This window comes from Balaenoptera ricei, chromosome 3, assembly GCF_028023285.1.
Source record: "Balaenoptera ricei isolate mBalRic1 chromosome 3, mBalRic1.hap2, whole genome shotgun sequence".
Lineage (NCBI taxonomy): Eukaryota > Metazoa > Chordata > Mammalia > Artiodactyla > Balaenopteridae > Balaenoptera > Balaenoptera ricei.
Genome location: NC_082641.1, coordinates 12,814,803 through 12,834,933, shown reverse-complemented (window position 1 = coordinate 12,834,933; position 20,131 = coordinate 12,814,803). Strand labels below are relative to the sequence as shown.

General features: G+C 40.5%; 1 protein-coding gene and 1 long non-coding RNA gene across 2 annotated transcripts in view; one reads left to right on the top strand and one right to left on the bottom strand.

Moving 5' to 3' along the window:
- FBXL7 (F-box and leucine rich repeat protein 7) overlaps positions 1–1,179 on the bottom strand; it is a 418,157-nt gene extending 416,978 nt beyond the window's left edge. The window contains exon 1 of the mRNA XM_059916135.1: positions 854–1,179. Coding sequence (XP_059772118.1) covers positions 854–890 — 37 coding nt within the window. The 5' untranslated portion in view covers positions 891–1,179. The remainder of the gene's footprint in view (positions 1–853) is intronic.
- A 295-nt stretch (positions 1,180–1,474) lies between these two features.
- Positions 1,475–19,879, top strand: LOC132363528 (uncharacterized). The gene is made up of 4 exons (XR_009502597.1): positions 1,475–1,776; positions 3,061–3,172; positions 16,427–16,517; positions 19,817–19,879. It is a non-coding gene; the product is annotated as an uncharacterized LOC132363528 (long non-coding RNA).
- The last annotated feature ends 252 nt before the right edge of the window (positions 19,880–20,131 follow it).

Below are 20,131 nucleotides of genomic sequence, written 5' to 3'. Positions count from 1 at the left end.
GGCTATAAAACCGACCCTGTCTCTTCCACTCCCCTCCAGCCAAGTTCACGAAAAGACAAACCTTCCTAACTACCGAACTGCGGGAAATGCCTTTGCCGTATGCATATGAGGGGCATGCAGTTAATCAACCGGGTTACAACACTACGGTTCTATGCAAAGGGCGGGGAGGGGCGAGAGAGAAGCCAACCCACATATCCATCATCCTTTTAGGAGTAGGTGGAGTTTAAAGTTTCCCCAACTTCCAAGTTCCCACTTGACAGGCAATATTTCTGTGCAATTTCCAGCCCCACGTAACTGATGGTCCTCTGCCCGTCTCGAGCCCCGAGAGAGTCCAGACAAAGCCCCCCGCCACTCCTCGCCTCACACGGCCCCTAGGTGGTCAGTTTTACGAAGCTGTCAGCTCGGGGGGCAGTGAGCAGAGAATGGAAACTTAACTTCTTCCAGAAGTTTTTCCTGCTACAGGAGAGTCCCGGGGACTGGTGCACAAAGGCCTGGGAATATTTTCACTGCGTTGTTTTTCCAAAACGTCTTCCGCCCTCTGCCAAACCATCATCCGAAACCCCAGATGCCCAGGGAAGGGAAACTGAGGCACATGGTTTCAGAAAGAGACAGAAATGCAACTCGAGCCGTCCCAAAGGCAACCTGGGAAGTTGCTTAGAGAGACCCCCGCGGTGGGAAAGCATCCTCGGGGCGCCGAAGTACTCAGAGCCAAAAGGGAAGGTGACGGCCCAGACAGGGTGCCAAATGGGGATGCGCCCCGGCAGCGTGCGAGAATCTTCCTTCCCAGACGGGAGGGCGAGGGGAAGGGAGGGGGGCGCGACTGGGGAGTTGTGAGGACCGGCGGCCCACTCACCCTCACTGCCGTACTGTTTGCCATTGTTCGCGCCCATCCTGCCGCCGTCATGCCCGCCGTCTCCCTGGACACTCCATAGGTGGGGCGCACCGCCTGCGCGCTCCGCCAGAGGAAAGCCCGCCCGACGGGACCTTTAGCTGCGCATACCCCACGCTCCGGGGCCGACCTCCGGACGGGGGCGGCCCCCGCACTCCGGTGGGAGGGGGCGCTCCGTCCCCTCCTGGCACCCCCGACTGCGCCGGGTGGGGCCGGGGGGCGGCCGCCGCCCTTAGAATCCGCGTTCGGGGCCGGCGGGCGCAGCACCGCGGAGAGCCCGCGCCCCGGGGCCGCCCAGAGGCTCGCCGCGCCGCCGCCGCCGGGTCCCCATCCGCCCGCCCCGATCCCCCAGCGGTGGACGCTGAGCCGCGCGGGCGGCCGGGGCTCCCGGGCTCCGCCGCTTCCTCCGGGCGCTCCTGCGCACCCGCGGCTTCCCCGGGGAGGGCGCGGCGGCCACTTGTTGCGGGTGCCCGGAGCGAGCAGAGACTCGCGGCCCGGCGCCGCTCGCCCAAGGGCCGGACTTTTGTTAGCGCCAGGCGCCTCCTCTCGCCGCCCAGCGTCAATCACAGCTGGAGCCCCGGGGAGGAAGGCCGGCCCGGAGATGCGCGGCCTTTTAAAGGGGCAGCGCGCCTTTTCGGGGCTCCGGCTTCCAGCCCCAGGCTCGGCGCAGGCCCTGCGCGCCACCAGCGAATCGCTTCGAGCGAAGGAACACGCTCTTGGCTCTATTTTACTATTGTTCTTTTACCGGCTGGGCCCCTAGTTAGTAAGATGAGCTTCCGGGCGTCGTTTGCAATCCCTTGGGTTTGCCTGCAAATATGGCCTATTTTAGGTGTGGTGGCATTTAAAATCAACACGCATCAGAGGCTGAGTCTGTCTGACAACTCCAGGTAGGCGCGCTGGTATCCTCCTGTGGCTCCCACGTTTGGGACTGAGGCGGGGAGACGCGAGGGAGGGAAAACTTGAGGGGAGCTTAGCGGGGAGACTCTGCAGAGCCAAAGAGATTCCCCGCCCCGGTGCGGAAGGTTTCCTGGCTCAGAACTTTTAAGAGCTTCCGAGCCAGGAAGTGTATTTTCTCCCCGTTTCTATGATTTTCTTTTTTTTTTCTTCTTGTGGTTGGTGTTAACCTTTGTTTAATACATTACAACCTCTTTTGGAGATTTATATGGCACTTCTAGAGTCTTAAAATGGCCCTTTGGTGTTCCCTCCTTTAAATGGAAAAAGGAAATTCTGCTTAATGTTTTATCCCCTTTCCATGTAAATACCTAGATTTTTATAACATTGCATCTTAGTGAAGACCGGGGCATTCACAGCACAAATTACTTTGTACGGAAGCAAGCACACAGCGCGATTTCTCCTTATAGGTGTTAGATGTTTTAAGTTAAATTAAACTTATATAGTGATACATATATTTTATATATATATATATATATATATATATATAGGCATTTATGATACCTGAATGGAGATCCAGGAATTTTGTAATTACCTTTTTCTTAAAAGGCTTGCGACCACATGCAGAAATTGTCAGTGACTTGACCTTCTGTAGATTCTATTTGGGTAATTTCCTTTCATTTAATACAATCTTCTTTCTTAAAGATAAGCTAAAATATCATGTTTCCAAATTTAGAAATCTAGATTTATTGTTCCGGAGAGATCATATATTGAAAGAAAAATAATAAATTCATCTATTTTCAAGGACAGGATTAAATAGTTTTGTGTGGTACCGATAACACTTCAACTGTCCCAGTTCAAAGAGATTAAGAGCTGTATTTCAATTCATCTTTTCATATATATAATCTAGCACACTGCCTGGCCAATAATATGTTTCCCATATCTGTTGAGTTAAATTAAAAACTTGTGTCACGGGCCCTGTATAGGAAATAAGGGTGTCAAAACTGTGGAAGAGTTAAATGGGTTTTCAGAGACTCCACCTGAAAATATAAACTCAAGCTAGAAATGAACAGATGTCTACATTAGCTTCATCCAAAGTGGGTCCCTGCTCACCTGGTCCTTGTGATTTTCCATCACCATGTAGGGACTTGCCCTGGATCTAACCCTGGATCAGCTCATTCTTTGGAGACTTAGTTGCAGATTAACCCACTGTAAAGTAGTGGAACGATGGACGCTCATCTTGATATTTGGTACTGAGTTGACAACTTGCTTCTTTATAGGCTTTTATCTCCCTGATCCTCTAAGTCCCTCTTTTGACGTCTACAAATCAGGAAAGTGATCAGAGAAGAAACTGAAGCTCCAACAGTTCAAATGTCTAAAGTCACCTACGTGGTAAGTGCCACATGGCTTCAGGTTCTCAGGCCCTCTCCTCCCCACTCCCCTACTTCTCTTGACCTGGCCATTATTCAACTTGGAGTCACTGACTCCCCTTTTGGTTGACTCACCTTCCAGGACCTTTAACATCAAAGCAAAGGTAACAGTGAAAAGTAAATTGTAGAGACTAACCACATATATCTCCTTTGAAATTAAAGTCTCTAAAGATTTTCAAGGCTCTATTACCTGCCGTAAAAGGGAACAGAGACAATCCAGTTTAAGAAATTCCAGTATAAAACAAAAATAGAAAAAAATAACTTGATTTTTAACATCCTTCTGATTATAAACTGTAAATACATGTTGTCATAGTCACTGTAAAATCTTGGGGAAGAAAAGAAAGAAAAGCACTACTTCTTAAAATAAAGGTGCATTCACATGTATATATGTTTTGCATTTCAAAAGTAAGATATTGTACACATATATGATCTTAGCAAGAAACTCCAATCTTTTTACCTAGCTGCCAAACTGAAACCCCACCTTTCAAGCCTCTTGAGAAAAGGATGGCGGGTTTTTCACCAATGGGTTCTGAATAACTAGCACAGTTCCTAACACAGTGTACTCAGTAAAAACCTGCAGAAGGAATGAATGTTGAACAAAGAGATAAAATGATTTAAATATTGTTCCACTCTCTCTCCCTGCCTTTTTCAAGAAGCCACAATCATTGAAAATATTTTAAAACTCAGTTCTGAAATAGATTTGTGTTGAAATGCCTGTATTATCCAAAAGCGGAAGTACTGTTTTTTAATTAATATAAATTTATTACCCAAATATAAAGTTGGATTCTTGGCAAGACTAATATTTGTTTCAGATAGAAAATGAGGGTAAAAGTGATTATTATGCCCACCCCAGAACATTTAATATATTATTACATAATCTGTAATATTAGAAAAGAAAAACAAAGAACACGCATTAATTTTATTATTGCAACTGTGCTGTTTTGAATTAAGTGTTTTGCATGTTTCGCTTAATGTTCATAACTTAATCAGGCAGTGCTTCTAGTAAATCTTATAATGATGACAGCAAGATTGGAACTGAGATCTATTTACAAAGCCTATGATATTTCTCACTACTTTCTGCTACCAATTTTGTGCCATCACTTGCCACCCTAGTTTTGGAGCAAGCCTGGTTTTCAGTGGAGATACTATGTATTTAACTTAAAAAGAGTGTAACATCTTTTGAAATCTGCTAAATTTAATTAGATTTCAAGACACGTATTCATTTATGCCACATGAATCTTCATCATAGCCATAATGATTAATGGCTGGATATTTTAGATAAATAATTTAGATATTTTAATCATTATAAAGTAAACAGATAGCTTAATAGGATGGGCACTTTATATAGGACTCTTGAAGCTCTCTCTGCTCACAAAAATTCCCTTAACAGCTCTGGGAAACAAAGTAGCTCTAATTCTAATATATTGAATTGGCTCTAATTCAAAATATTACAATATTCACATACTCCACCAAACCATTGCACTTCCCCCTTGACTGTACATTTAGCATGCAACTTCATATTGCTTTGTCCTTTATCAGGCAACCATCCTATATATCAGGAGGTAAGTCACCCGAGATCCCACAGTAGCCCAAACCAGCATCACAAAGTTCATGTGCTTAGCTCAGAGTATTATAGCAGTCATTCGGAGTCCTAACATATTTAATTATCTGATTTCTTAGAACACAGCAAAATAGAAGCAAGGCATTAGAAAGAGTATTGCTCAACATATTTGAGAAACTACGAAAAGTTACGGCTCCTTAAAAGTAGGGTAATGAGAAAAATCTCTAAATGGAAGATGGAAAAACTGCATAAGGAAAACAAAAACAAGAAACTGATGAAAAATCCGGGGCGATATAAGCATGGGTTATTGTCTTAGGTAAGGTAATATTAGCACCTGTAATAAATAAACCTCCAAATTTTAGTGACTTGGCTTAATACCATAGAAATCTATTTCTCACTCATAAAGCAATCTAAGCACATGTGACTAGTCCACTGGAGATTATGCTCCACACAGTGATTCAGGTATCCAGGCTTCTGCTCTTATAGCTCCACCAACCACAACATCATCCACGTGCAGCTGGCTTAAGGCACAAAGGGTAAGTGGAAAGTCATACCCCATCACATCTGCTCACATTCCACTGATGAGAGCCCGTTCAGTGGCTTCATCTGGCCACAAAGGAGTCTAGAAAATGTAGTCTCTGACTGGCCTGCTGTCCCTAGCAACACCCCACACTGGGGGAGGGGGAGCAGTGATATTGGTGAACATGCATGTAGCTTAACATTCTTGAATAGCCCCTGAAGAGAACACTTTATTGTTACTAATACATGTAACCACTACATGTCATACACTTTGGTGGGCTCACCCAACCCGCATCTGCCCTTCTCCCTCACCTTCCTCTTCTCTTTAGGTCAAAAGTTAAATACTTGTTTTCCCAAAAGCCCCAGTAGTTAAGAATGGCCATATGGCCATGTCTTGGCCAAGGAAGTGTAAGCAAAATTCACTTGGAGCACCTGGAGTAGATTTTTGCTATTGAAATAAAATCCAGAGATAGTTCTGCCACTATTTCTTCCCTCTTCTTCCTACCTTCAACTCCACTGTTGTTTGAAACTGTGGCAGCATCTTGTGAACTTCAGGGAAATGCCAGGAGAATTGTAAGGATGGTGACCTGGAGTCCTGAAGATACAGAGCCCCTGAGGCAACGCCAGCAACTTCCTACTTCCAAAGTCCCTGTAATGGAAGTATAAAAACTGTTACTTAAAGCCAACTGCATACCTAAGAGATAACACATTTTGTTCATTTAAGAAGGAAGAAAAAAATAGATAATATAATATTTCCATCCTTAATAGTTAAAAACAGTATTAAAATACATTGATGCTTAAATGAGAAATTTTAAATTATGTAGAAAATATACATACACAAAACAGAAAATTTTCCATACTACTTGCCCCTGAAAATGTCACTCTATTCACTTTCCATCATATCTAAATACACTATTGTATATATGAATAATATACATTTGCTCAACATGAAGAAATAGTATTTTCAATGTCTTTATCAAAACTCAGTCTGTATTTAAAGCCAAAATCTTATGTCATGTAGAAAAGATGCAAAATAACAAAGGAATATTTCTCTCTCAACTATGGATAATATAAAACTTTCCTGGAATTCAGTGTGACTTTCTTGAAAAAAAAAAAGTTTTAATAGAGTTTATAATTTGTTTAAAGTGGAAACGTGTGCATTTGTTCTCTGGCAGCAATAAATTAATTCCCTGATATAAGCAGTTTTCACATATGTGTCACCTTTCTCTACAAAACTCCAAGGGCTTTCACTATTGGACAAACTCTCCCCATTTCCCAGCTGTAAGTGGGCACTTAGGGTGTGATTGGAAAAGACTTCGTGACTTCAGCCTTGTGGTCTTGAGGGTTGTGAAAACTAGGATAATAGCCAATGGTTTTATAACTGGTAGTTGCAGCCCAGCTGCACAAAGTTCCAGGATGGTCCAGTACTCACATCAGCAGGAATTCAACACTGTTCCAAGCCGTAGAACTACTACAGTGAATAAGGTACCAAGTCTCTGCTTTTACGGAGGTGGAATCATTCATGGGTAGAGACAGACAACAAGCACATTCACATATAAATAAATGAGTTCAAATAGTGAAAAAATGCTATGTAGAAAATAAAGCAAGATAACGGTGTATAGGAGGTGATTTCTGTGACTGGCTGCTATGGCTAGAGTGATCGGAGAAGGTGTTTCTGTGGATGCAACATTTGTGCTGAGATTTGAACTCTGAAGAGATGTAGCCATGTGAGAGTTGATGGAAAGAATATTCCAGACAGAGGAAAGAGCAAATCTAAAGTCCCTAAGACTCGAATGAGCTTGGCATATTCCAAGGCCAGGAAGGGGGCCAGTGTAGCAGTCAGCTATTGCTCTGATAATGTTATGTAACAGATTATCCCAAACTCAATGTATTTCTTACTTGTTTTGCTCACAAGTCTGCAGGTCTGTAAGGGCCACTTTAATTTAGGCTTGTGGGTGAGCTGAGCTTGGTGCCAGAATTCAGGTCAAGTTTCAAAATCCCTCTGGAGCCCAGGCCAAGGAGGCTGAGGGTCCCTAGTGCATGCCCTCCTCATGGTGGGTCTTAGGACTCAGAAAGGCCAGGCCAAAACTTACAAGCACATTTTAAACTTTCACAAGCATCAAAACCAAAGTCACATGGCCAAGTCCAAATCCAATGGATGAGGGAGATGCTTGACCCTCTTCTGTGCATTGCAAGGTCACTTTACAGAAGGAGGGAGTGAGGAATTAAGAAAAACATTCTCATCTACTGCAGCCAATATGGACAGAATGTTGTGAATAAATGTAAACTTTACAGGTTTGCTGGAAAAGGAGCAAAAGTCAGATTATATAGGATTTTGTAAGCATGATAATCATTTTGAACTTTGTTCTAATTATAAGGAAAACAGAGAGATTATTAGTTGAGAACTAATTTGATCTGACTGATACTTTTCAAATCATCAGGGTTTATTGTGAAAAACTGGCAGATCTTAGAAGCCCAGAGATGTGTTAAAAGGCTTCTGCTATAGAAGAGGTGAGAGAACTTTGACTTCTGTTAGCACAGTAGTGAAGAAGGTAAAAAATGGCGAGATTCAAGATGTATTTTGGAGGTAGAGCCAACAAAACTCACCTGATTGTGTGTTTTATGAAAAAAGAGGAAAATGAAAGATGGCGTCTAGGTCTTTGCTTGAGCAAGAGAGAGTGGAGGGTCGTTAGGGCAGATGGTGGAGAAGCAGTTTAGAACTGGTTGTCTGGAGGGGGATTTTGGTACCCAGAAATTTGTTTTGGACACATTAAACTTGAAAGAACAACTAGACACAACTAGAACAACTAGAAAATGAGATTTTAGGCAACAGTTCAGTTAATGAGTCAGGTCTTGTGGGAAGAACATCGCTGGATATATCTGTTTGGAAAGCTTCAGCATATAGAAAGTGAAGTCTTTCCCCAAATTTTGCCCTCACTTTGGCAGGCTGGAAGTGCCTGGGTATTACCAATCCTTCCCACCCCCGGCAGCCCTCAAGCAACAACAGATGAGAAACAGTGTGTAGATACCCCTGCTCCCATGTCGTTGGGTGGGATGATTCTGAAGCTTGTGTCTTATGCTGTTTCCCAGCATTTGCCCCTGGGATTAAGCTCCAGGCACCCACAGTGGTAGCTGGCTTGATAAGACGCCTTTCCCTTTCCCTGCCCCACTTTTCTCTGGGGTTTCCTACACTTACCAAATAAGTTACTTGCACTCAAAACCTTGTTTCAGGGTCCAGTTCTGGAGAATCGTAAATTAAGACATCAATTTCTCCTACTTTACTCGATCATCCTATGATCTTTTAAACAAGCTGCATAATTTCCCTTCCATCCTTTGACCCCAGAAGCCTATCATTAAAGACTTTTCTTGCATTGCTGTTGTACTTTTCCCTCTGCCCATTCTGTCTTGACCTCTCACAGCTGGGTTCTCCCCTCCACTGCTCCACCAAGCCTCTCTTGTCAGCGTCCTCATTGCTTACTTTTCTCTTTTTTTTCTAATTAATTTATTTATGGCTGCGTTGGGTCTTCGTTGTTGTGCGTGGGCTTTCTTTTTAGTTGCGGTGAGCGGGGGCTACTCTTCATTGCCGTGTGCGGGCCTCTCATTGCGGTGGCCTCTCTCATCTTGGAGCACTGGCTCTAGGTGCACGGGCTCTAGAGCGCAGGCTCAGTAGTTGTGGCGCACGGGCTTAGTTGCTCCTTGGCATGTGGGATCTTCCTGAACCAGGGCTCGAACCTGTGTCCCCTGCATTGGCAGGCAGATTCCTAACCACTGCGCCACCAGGGAAGCCCCTCATTGCTTACTAATGGTTGAGTTTCAGTTCTTCTCTTGCTCGACTTGTCAGTTCCATTCAACTCAGTTGATCTGCCCCTTCTTCTTGAGGCTCTCTCTTCTCTTGGCATCCAGAACCTACACTTCCCTCTTTTTCCATCTACCTTAATGTCAGCCCCTTCTCCCTCACGTTAATGTGTTCCTACTTATCTCCCAGCCTCTAGATTTCAGAGTAATTAGTACAAGCCTCAGTCTTTGTCTTTTTTTCTTCATCTGCATTCATTTTCTTAGTGACCTCACCCAGTGTCATGGCTTTAAAAGGACTATTTCCTATTTAAAAGGATCTTCAAAAGGGTTATTTCCAAATTCTCTAGCCCAGGTCTCCCTTGAATTCCAGATCAGTATATCTAACTGTGACTCTGGCATTCCCACTTGAAAGTCTAATAAATATCCCAAACTCAACATATCCAAAACCAGACTTGTTTCTTCTATTGTATTCTCAGTAAATGGCAACTCCAATTTCATATTTGCTCAGGCAAAAACTCTTGGTATCATCCTTGGCCTCTCTCTTTTTCTCACAACCTATCAGAATATTATGCCTGCTCTACCTTCAAAAATGTTCAGACTGCAGCCTCTCATGTCTCTACCCCCATTCTACAGTCCAGGACACTACCATCTTGCCCCAGAAATATTACCATAGCCTCCTTACTAGACTCTCTGATTCTCCTTTCAATATATAATTTTCAGCATATATTCCCTGAAAAAGTCAGCTAGAATGACCCTTTTGGAACAAATGAAGCCATGTCCCTCCACTGTTCTAAGCTTTCCTCTGTCTTCCCATCTCATTTAGAAAAATAGCCAAAGTTCTTATAATAGCCACATCTAGGACTTCCCTGGTGGTGCAGTGGTTAAGAATCCACCTGCCAATGCAGGGGAAATGGGTTCAAGCCCTGGTCTGGGAAGATCCCACATGCTGCAGAGCAACTAAGCCCGTGAGCCACAACTACTGAGCCTGGGTGCCACAACTACTGAAGCCCACGAGCCTAGAGCCCATGCTCCACAGCAAGAGAAGCCACCGCAATGAGAAGCCCGCACACCGCAACGAAGAGTAGCCCCCGCTCGCTGCAACTAGAGAAAGCCCACGTGCAGCAACGAAGACCCAATGCAGCCAAAAAATAATTAATAAATTTTAAAAAAAGATTGCCACATCTGTATTTACTCTTTCTTTTTGTTTAATTTTTATTGGCATGACGTTTACAATATTGTATTAGTTTCAGGTGTACAGCAAAGTGAATCAGTTATACATATACATATATCCACTCTTACCCACTCTTTCTGTTATTGATATGAACTCGTTACCTGCTTTGCTCCCGGACTCTCAACCTGGATTCTTGACTTTCGCTCTTCAAACTTATTGTCCCTGCCTTCCTTATTCCCCCAGACCTGCGTTACCAATGATTCCCCCCAACAGCGCATCTTCTGTGACTTAGTCCTTTTCTTGTCTGGAGCCACCCTCTTGCTTTGTGTGTTTCCTGACTTTTCCAACTTTCACCAGTGATTATTTTTAGCCTCTGTGTTTGGGGAAGGGGGACTGCCAGCCCCAGTCCTATCTAACTCTTCTCCTGAGTTTGTCTTGACATCCAGCTGCCAAAGTTACTGCTTTGCTTTTTACTCCGAGATAACTGTGGTTATACTTGGGGTAGGAAGATCTGTATTCACAGGGGCTAACAACCAAATTGCAGGGTGGTTTCCTAACAGCATGGCCTATCACATCTTCCCACAGACTTGTAAACCCCAGGGGGAGAGTGCCTCACGGATCTTCATCACAATCTACAAGTTTAAAAGGGGTAAGAAATTTCTCAGGAACCCCTTACATTGTAAAGTGTTTGGGGTTCCCAAGAGCTGGAAATTACTGGCTTCTCCTCCAGTCCTCCACAAAGTTATTCCCAGGCACTTGGCTTAATTGCTCTGCCCAATCACTTGCGCATCCCTGGGATTGTCAATGTCAGTTACCAAATCAGATACTTGGCATACATGTGATAATTCACAAAGCCACCTACTGAACCTCATAGTTTAATGGTTGTGTTTGGCCCCTCTGCAGAAGTTCCTAAGCTTTGGCAGTTTGCCTATATGAATTCTTCAGTTAAGTATTTTTGATAATGTATACATGGCAAGTTTGATTGAATATCTCTTAATGCCTTCAAATATTCACAAGTCCTGAAAGGTGAGTAAAGCCACTGTTCTTAAACTGTGAAAGCATTCCCGTTTTCACATCAGTCCTGTTCCCATCCATCCCAGCAACATTTGTTGTTGTCTTCTAATACACGATACACTAAACATTTGCATTCTCTAAACAAAAGTTTAAAGCTCCAGTAAGTGTTTCCGTTTAGGCTGGCTCCAGTGGAGCAGTGGGCTTTTCAATTTCGCAAAACTATGAACAGTGACAACAGAGTCATTCTGGTGAACTAACCAGCTTGTGAAAAGGAGATACTACTTGCACTTTCTTTGGGAAATGGTAGCTTCTGGTTTTATCAAAACACTATTTTCTGTGATGTAAAGGGATTTTTCTTTTATTTCCTCCTATCTTTTCTCATGAACTCATAATATAAAAAACACGTATAAGGCACTTCAGAGGCATTTGGGGGTAAAGAAGAGTTAGTATATGAGGGAACATTTGCTTCTGAGTTTCATTTTTCTCTATTAGTACTGTTTAGATTAGAAGCAGTATGGCTCACAACCAAAGAACAACTCTCTCCCTCTTTTCCCCAACCTCATTTCTACCCCTTAAATACATACAAACCCACATAACCTTTCTTTACGTGAAGAATTTCTACTTGTCTTTCAAGGAACAGTTCTAATAATTTCTTCATGTTGAGGGTGTCAGTAACTTCCTTCCATGCCTCTCCTACCCAGTCACTTATTTTTCTGTTCACACTATGTTTTCTATATATTACTACTTATCATTTTTGTTAAGTTGTTTACATATATTTCTTCTGGATTCTGAGATTCTCGAGGGCAAAGACCATGTTTTTTTTTAATGTTCAGTACATTATATTCAGCATACAATAAATGAATAAATTGGGGACAAACTGAGTAAATGAATTGGAGTTTGTTGCTTAATGAACAGGAAAAGAAATAGAATTGACAAAAGGGTCTCTGTGGTAAAAATATTCTTGGGTAAACGTTGGGTTAAAGAGGATTCTGCTCTGCAGGGTTTCTCAGTGCTTTAATGTGCACTGTCATTCTCCAATGCCATCCTCATCCCCCTCAACACTGCCCTTAACTTTTATTTGTTCCAACCAAGCAGCAACTAAGTGAAAGAGGAAAACAGACATCTCTCACATGTCATCTGTAACGCAGGGCCCCAAAGATCTCATTCATTCAGTTAATCAGAAATTCAGTGAAGAACACCCACCAAGATGGAAACTCATCATCCACTAGCAAATTACAACCAACGTAAGGCTGAGCCCAGCCCCTACTGCTGGGGATGGAAAATGGGAAACAGTTTTAATATAGTTAACCCGTCATGGAAAATGTTTTCTGAGCTACCAGTCACCTTTTCCCATTTGAAGGCCAGCAGCGGGATTTCTGCTGGAGACATTGCCATTTTCCCCATAAAACATTAGAAAGTTGCCAAGTCATAACATTTCTGAAACCAAAGTTCTTGGAATCCAGTTGTTCTTGGACCCCTGGCTTATTTCCTATCAGTCAAGCTAAGAATCCAGAATGTTTGGTTTTCTTGATCAGGAAAAACCAGCAGCACTTCTTATGCCTTAATTCTCTTTGTTTCCCTAATACTTTCCCCCAAAATCTTGCAGTTCTTGAGAAGAATTTGGACCAGCTCATACAGCTGTTCTACTAATTAATTCACAGGACATTACCATTAGAGAAATTTAAAAGACCCTTAGCTATAAACAATTTTGAAAATCACTGTACTGACTAATGCGTTTTGAAGGAAAAAATATGTAATATCTTAATAAATATAAATAAATAAATCTTGAGGAAACAGATTGGTCTACTTTCATTTTGTAATGTAAGTTTTATTCTGAACAGGAAATTTAAATACAAATAGCTAATTTAAAAAGTCAATAATAGTCCCTAATATAAAATTATCTTTGGCTTGACAGGTATTTTACATTTGTGTATTTTTATTTTTAAAAAATAATATTCTAAGTAGGGAACTAAGATTATTAATGTTAAGCCTCATAAAGTGGTTAAAATTTACACAAAAGGTGAAATTCCCTCCCAGAATTATCAAAATCTGAAGTTCAAAATTCTTGAGAGACAGCGTGTAGTCAGAATGGGCATTGGCTCTATTATGTGATTTTATCAGCTGAAAAGGACAATATGAGCTTGGTCCTATTATCTCCCCAATAGTTGCTGAAACCAGAGGTTTCTCTCCATTTAATCCATTCCATTGAGTCATGAAAAAGGGAGATGGATCATTGAGTCCAGAATGTCACCATTGTGTCCTCCTCCTCCTTTCACCCACCAACAAGTCTGTGCTCCTCTCTTCTTTTTATTTTTCTGTCTCCCAATCAGTTTTGAGCTCCTGGAGACCAAGAACCAAGAACTATGCTTGGTACATAGAAGAAAATCTACCATTAATTGTTAAAGGGATAAGGAGAGTAAGGGTACGTAAATCATAATATAGTCCTTCTATGTGATAGACACAATGCAGCCATTGAAAATAGCATTTCCAAAGAGGTCCATGTTGTTGAAAAAAGATCAAAATATTCCTTAAAAAAAACAAAAACAAAAAACCAAAACAGTGGGTATAGCAGATCCAAGTTTAGAGAAATAAGACTGTTAATTAACAAGGATAGAGTCATAGGGTGGTGATGACATGACCACAGTAAAACCCCAGTTTTTACTGTAAAACTTACAGCTTCACATGGCATTTGTGGTTGGGTAAGTTTATATGAGTGTGTTTCATATTTTATTTACATTAACTATTTAGTAAAGTATACATGTTTCTTATTCTATTGTAGGTGTCTGGGCATTCTCATACTTTTCCTTGTCTTTATGCAGGCTGAAGTTAAAAATAAAAAACAAATCCATTTCTTCTGCAACTGTAAAGGCACATAGGGGATTCAGGTGAACCTCAAACAATAGTTTCACCGAAGGTTCTGGTGCCCAGAGCAGACATGACAGGTAGGCAGCAGCCCTTTTAGAACACTAGTCTCAATAATGCTGTAACTCTTGGTTGGATGAGCGGCACGTTACGAGAGACCGCTTTTGATCCACCTAAAATTAGGTCTTAGGAGTTCAAAAGAGGGAGAAGGAAAGAGGGAGGAGAAGAAAATATCTATTAACGAGCATTAAATATTACTTTTCCAGTCTCTCAGCAGAAAGCCTAAGAACATCTGATTTTCTGTTATAAAGGAAAACCTCTGAGTAATATAGCCCGCACATAATCTCATACTTAGCGCCATGTTCTGACAAATGCAGAAACTAAGTGATTGAATACTTCAAAATAGCTTCCTTCTTTTTTCTCCCAAAAACGACTCAAAAACACCATTTGTGTGGAAAATACTGACCATGCACAATGACGGTCCCTGGAATGTAAGAGTTCAGTAGGATTCTACAGCATTCTAGATTTCAAGCAACAGAACCTGCTAATATTGTTCTCTTTCCCCTTTGTCTAATTCTCACTCGACTTTGCCACTCATGGAATTTTCTTTCATTGTTTATAAAATCGCTCTGTCCTTACTGAAGTGTAGAATTAGAGACTTTGCTAGAGGGGAATACACTGTAACTAGGTACAGTGGATAATTATCTTTTATCTGAGAACGGCTTGGTCGTTTTTAGGGAATATAGACTTTTACAGTTAGTTGAGCGTAATTCTTTTTTTAACTTAAATACACATAGAGAAAGAATCCCCTTCAGTTCCTTCCCTTCTTCCATACTTCCTCCTTTCTTTTCTTTCTAGGATGTTCCTTTTGGCTCAACAGTCACTCTTAGCAGAGAGATACAGACATCTAGACCTTGGATTTCATGACTGTATTCTCTCTCCAGTGCTGCCTTAGATGCCTTCTGGCAGCAGCTGATGTACTTAGAATAGAAGGCTCTCTAGGCAAAAGCATATTCAGCTAGCTGTAAAGTTCTTCTTAGAAGGGGGAAATAAGAAAATATGATTTTTGAGACTTAGAGTGAGAATTTTATCTGGCATCATTTTGTTTATAAACCATTTTTATTCTCAGTTAGTCTCAATTTTAATGGTGTTTGTTCACCTTTATTTGCTTCTAGAGGGAAGTTGGTCCTTTTACTTATATTAAAGCTATACTGACTTTCAGATCTTCTGCTTGAGTCGGTAGCCTCTCAATTAGATGGAACTATCCCCGAACAAAGCATGACAAATTCGGCTTCTTACTTTGAAATCTTTCTCTTTTATCATCATCAATGCCTAAATTATAGCCTCTAACTGTACCTACTCAGACTCCAATTATATTACATAAATGCCTAAATTGTGTCATATCTTTCGCGACATGTTATTTCTGTAATAATGTCCATCTTTTCAGCTCTTAGCCAGAGTGAAAGGGCAATATAATCCAAAAGAGAGTGTCTGGTGTGTTAATCATTAATAAATCTGAAAAACATGTGTTTGATCAAGGCCATCTTTTCTCTTTGAGTAATTCTTTTTTTTTTTTTAAACATCAGCAAGTTCTTCTGAAATTCATGATTGTCTCTCTGAAAGCTCTAATAACCGGTGTTGATTTCAAAACAGGCACTGGCCAATACTTTGTTACTTATAGTAAACCCCTAGTTGGCATTTGCGTTGATAATCAATCTTTGTTTGTTGCTTAAACCATTCAAAATTCCTCCGATATTTATGATTTCATTAAGTAGAAGATGCTGCATGCAAATAAGTACACTTCAGTTACAGAAAGCAGCTGTCAAAACACATTTATATTCCAGCAGCAGAGAAGAAATTAATCTCACAGTGGCTTCAATTCAAATTGGTATGATATTCCAGTAATAAATTCCCTGCCCAGATGGAAATATTTTCTTTATCATAAATATTTTAAAACACTTGATCTGTGTTAAAGTTGTACAGGACTGAAACTGATTTTAGATATTTTAAATATTTTAAATCAAGCCCCAAATAGAAAAAACATTTTGGTTTTGTAGAATCCATTTAAAAATATTTTCAAATTTTATATAGGTTCATCCTATCATATACATTCTGTAACCAAAGAGAAAAGCTCATCAAATGCTGATCTTGTCTGATTTGGAGCACCCAAAGAAAGCCCACATGTCTAGCTTGTATTAATTATATTTCTGTCCTATGTTTTAATGACACTAGTCATTCCTTTAATATTGAAATAAATTCTGAAAATAGCTCTTACTCTTTTCCTTCACTTATAGGATGATTTGTGGAAGAAGAGGAGGGAGCAATGATCACAGAATGTAAATGCTAAGAAACTGAGGTCCAGAGCCACGGAGCGCCTTCTGCAAAGTAAGCAAAGCAGTTAATAGCAGGGCTGGGACAGTAACACCCGATACTCGATGCAGAGAATAGTGTGCTTTTCAGTACTTTTTGCAATTTTAAGCAGCTGGTTCTGGTATAGTTATTTGTGTGTGTGAGTGTGACAATTCCCAGTTCCTCCACCCTAACTGTTACATTGTGAGTCAGTCCAGCAACAAGTCTCCCAAGAGCATCATGAGACAGTAGAGGACATGCAGGTCCATAGAAATGACTTTATACTCTTCAGCTTCCCTAGAATATGAATCGAGAATTAGGCATTTTGAGAGACTCTGCTTCTAACTCTAGGCATCACTGGAGTAGATCTTCTTCTCATCTACACTGCTTAGAGATTAGTGGCCCCTCATAAATCACCACAGTTCCATCTTTCTTCTGAACCAATACTCTGAAATCCTCCAGGTGGTAGGTAGCCCAGAGGAGAAACACAACCCCTAAGGGTGGGTTTGTATCTTTGGAATCCTCTCTTGACCTTGACTCTCAAGCCGAAGGGACACGTAGGTCTGGACTTCAGAGTCCGCTTTAACATTCAGATGTCTGAATTTAGAAGAGTTGATGGGATCACCATAGCCATGTTGGTCAAATAGTGAGTTTCTTGAAGCTGGATGTTACTAACTTCCCAATCACGACTGCTCTCCTCCAACTGACATACAGCAAGTTTTATCACTGAAGAACACACCAAAAGCCAAACAGTAGAGTTCAAACTCTGAATTCAATCTTGAAACATAAGCTCCAAAATAAGATCCTTGCTGAATACCACACAAAAGGAGAAATGAACTGAGGGTAGATTAAAACAATGAGAAATGGACAGGAATTTACCAAACAACTCTTCCTTACCATGGATTAAAAACAAATTGATATTTCACTTGCTGATTCAGACTACATCTAGCCCACCTCTCACATTACAGGATATTCATTGGCAAAACTGAAGACTGGAAAATGCAGCCAATTTTGGAAAATGATGCCAGATTCCTTGAAGAGCTGAGTCAAAGTTCTATGTTTTTCAAATTATAAACTATTAGGAAGGACAGGCTCTATCAGATAAACCCACTTGTATAAGACCTACACCAGTTTATATTTATTGATATTTAAAGACTTTTAGACAGTTGGAGACTGGGTGGCAGGATTTCTGGATCTTAGTCTTTGCTCTGATTTGGCTGGATGTACCATTGGCCAAGTTACTTTGCCTCTCAGTGATTTGATTACTTCTTCCGGAAAAACAAAGGTCTGTAATGAATTCATTTGTCCAATGCCTATCTCAGAGCACTGATTACCTGTCTGGCTATTCACACACTGCAGAACTGTGTGAGGAAGAAGAGACATGATTTGCAGGAAAGCCTTTTAAGAAGTAGGAATCATTGAATGAAAAAAATATGTTATCAAAATTATCTATCCTCTGCTAAAAAGATCCCCAGAGGAAAGAAGACCTAAATATTGGGCAGGCCATATAGAAACCAAAAGCGCATTCTCCAAATAATGGACTTATAGATAAATACAGACATTTACAGAAACCTAGATAAATGTTTGGTCTTCAAATCCAAAGTTCAGACCAAAATTTGTGCTGATTCTCCAAATATGTAATGATACATGTTATCATTTCTCGATAGTCTATTGTGTGTCAGGTAAAGGACAAGTTCTTTATGTATGTTCTCATGTTGAATTTTCATTTTTAGCCCACTCCTATTAAGTAGATATTATTATTTTCAATTACAGATGAGGATATTGAGGCACAGAGAAACGAGCTGGTTGCTTGCAGTCCCACCCCTAGAAAGTAGCAGAACTGAGATTTAAACCCCCAACAGTTAGACTATAAAACCACAGTCTTATCTACTATACTGTGTGGCACTGAGCTGAAAAGAGACAACTATAATGGAATTACTATAATTTCAAGGGTCAATAGGGGACCCCTAGTCAAAAGGCTTTGTTATTGAGAGGTCAATAGTTGACAAAAAAAAGGTCTTTCTACTTCACTCCTATTCCCTTTGTTCATCTGCGGGATAATAGGAGAGCATTGAATTCCATGTTTTGCTCGGAAATTGAGTATTATCCATGTAAGTACTGTCACGGAGAACCCTACTTTAAACTTTCTGCCGCTTTGCTCAAGAATAAAGGTTTTCAAGGCCAAATATTGTTGCAGATTGTAACTTGACAGTGAATGTCTTGAAACTCTGCATAGTCATATTTGAAAGGAAGCCAAATTTATGAAAAAAAAAAAAGTCCACTTCAAAAGCTTAATGAAGGCAATTTGTCAACAATTTCACACATCATTTGCCCACAAGCTCTGAATAAAAGGTTTCCCAATTTACCTTTTTCCCACGTGAACTTCAGATCATATGCATTTAATGATTCATCAATCATCATCTTTCCCAGAAACTGAGATGCAAGAAGAATACAATCGAAGAGGTCTGTTAAAATATATTGTATGTGATATGCTTATTGTTTACATTTCTTTTTTTACCTAATGTCAGAGAATCGTACATGGAATGACATGAGTCTTTAAGATCAGAGTCTGGTTTAAGACTTAGGGTGAATTTGCTATACAACAAATTAAAACAACTTAACGTACCTTAGAATGTCTATATCTCAGACTTCTAAAAATTCTGTAGAGAATTAGAGGAGAGGAGAAAAACAGCTGTAGATGAATGAATATGACTTACAAGAGAACAAGCAAAGTCTCCCCATGGCACTTATTCTTTAAATAATTAACAAGAAACTCTTTGCAAAAGGACCTACTTGTCAAATAACTAACTTAAAACCGTTACTGTTGATTGTCAGCATGCTTTTGTAACCAAAATGCCTGAGGGATAAGTTGATGGAAAGTAATTAATAAGACCAAGAATAAGGTTTACTGCATGTAACTGATACTGTTTGTAAATCTGGGACTCATAAAGTATTGTTCTGATTGAGGAAGGAGATGCAGATGTTTCTGCTATTTTAGTAAAGGGAAGAAGTGTAAAACACTCCAACCAACAGAAAAGGGGGTGCAAAACATTTAGAGCTGCAATACTTACCACGACAACTATTTTCTGTTACATTTTTAATGTAAGGTAAAACTTCCCTATTACGTACTTGGGCAGCCCATATATGGGACTCAAGTGTGACATCAACAATGGCAAATAAAGGTAGTTTTATAAGACAAGATGAAATGTATGGTTGACCCAGATATCCAGATATTTTGGCAAAAAGAATTTTAATTGGAAAAACTGGTGGAGGATTTGAGAAAATGTTGGAATAAATTATTCGTATAATTTTTGGCCTTCAATATACTTTTTCAGCATAAAGAAGAATTCTGTTTGCTAAACTCTTTGGGCCATGATGATTCATAGTACTGGTGGTGGAATTTGGTATGTATTTGTGCGTGTGTCTCTGTGCACACGTATTTATGTTTATGCTTGCAAGTACTTTGTCAGAATGAAATGTTTGGGCTACACTTACTACCCACCTGATTTTAATTAGTGTTACCAGATATTTACTGAAATCATTAAAGTTTTTAATTTAGAGATAATTTGGCAAAGGGCAATTTGCTGCTATTTACATTTAAATAGATGTGAAAAAATGCACTGATGTTTTCTCAGACAGACCCCAGGGCA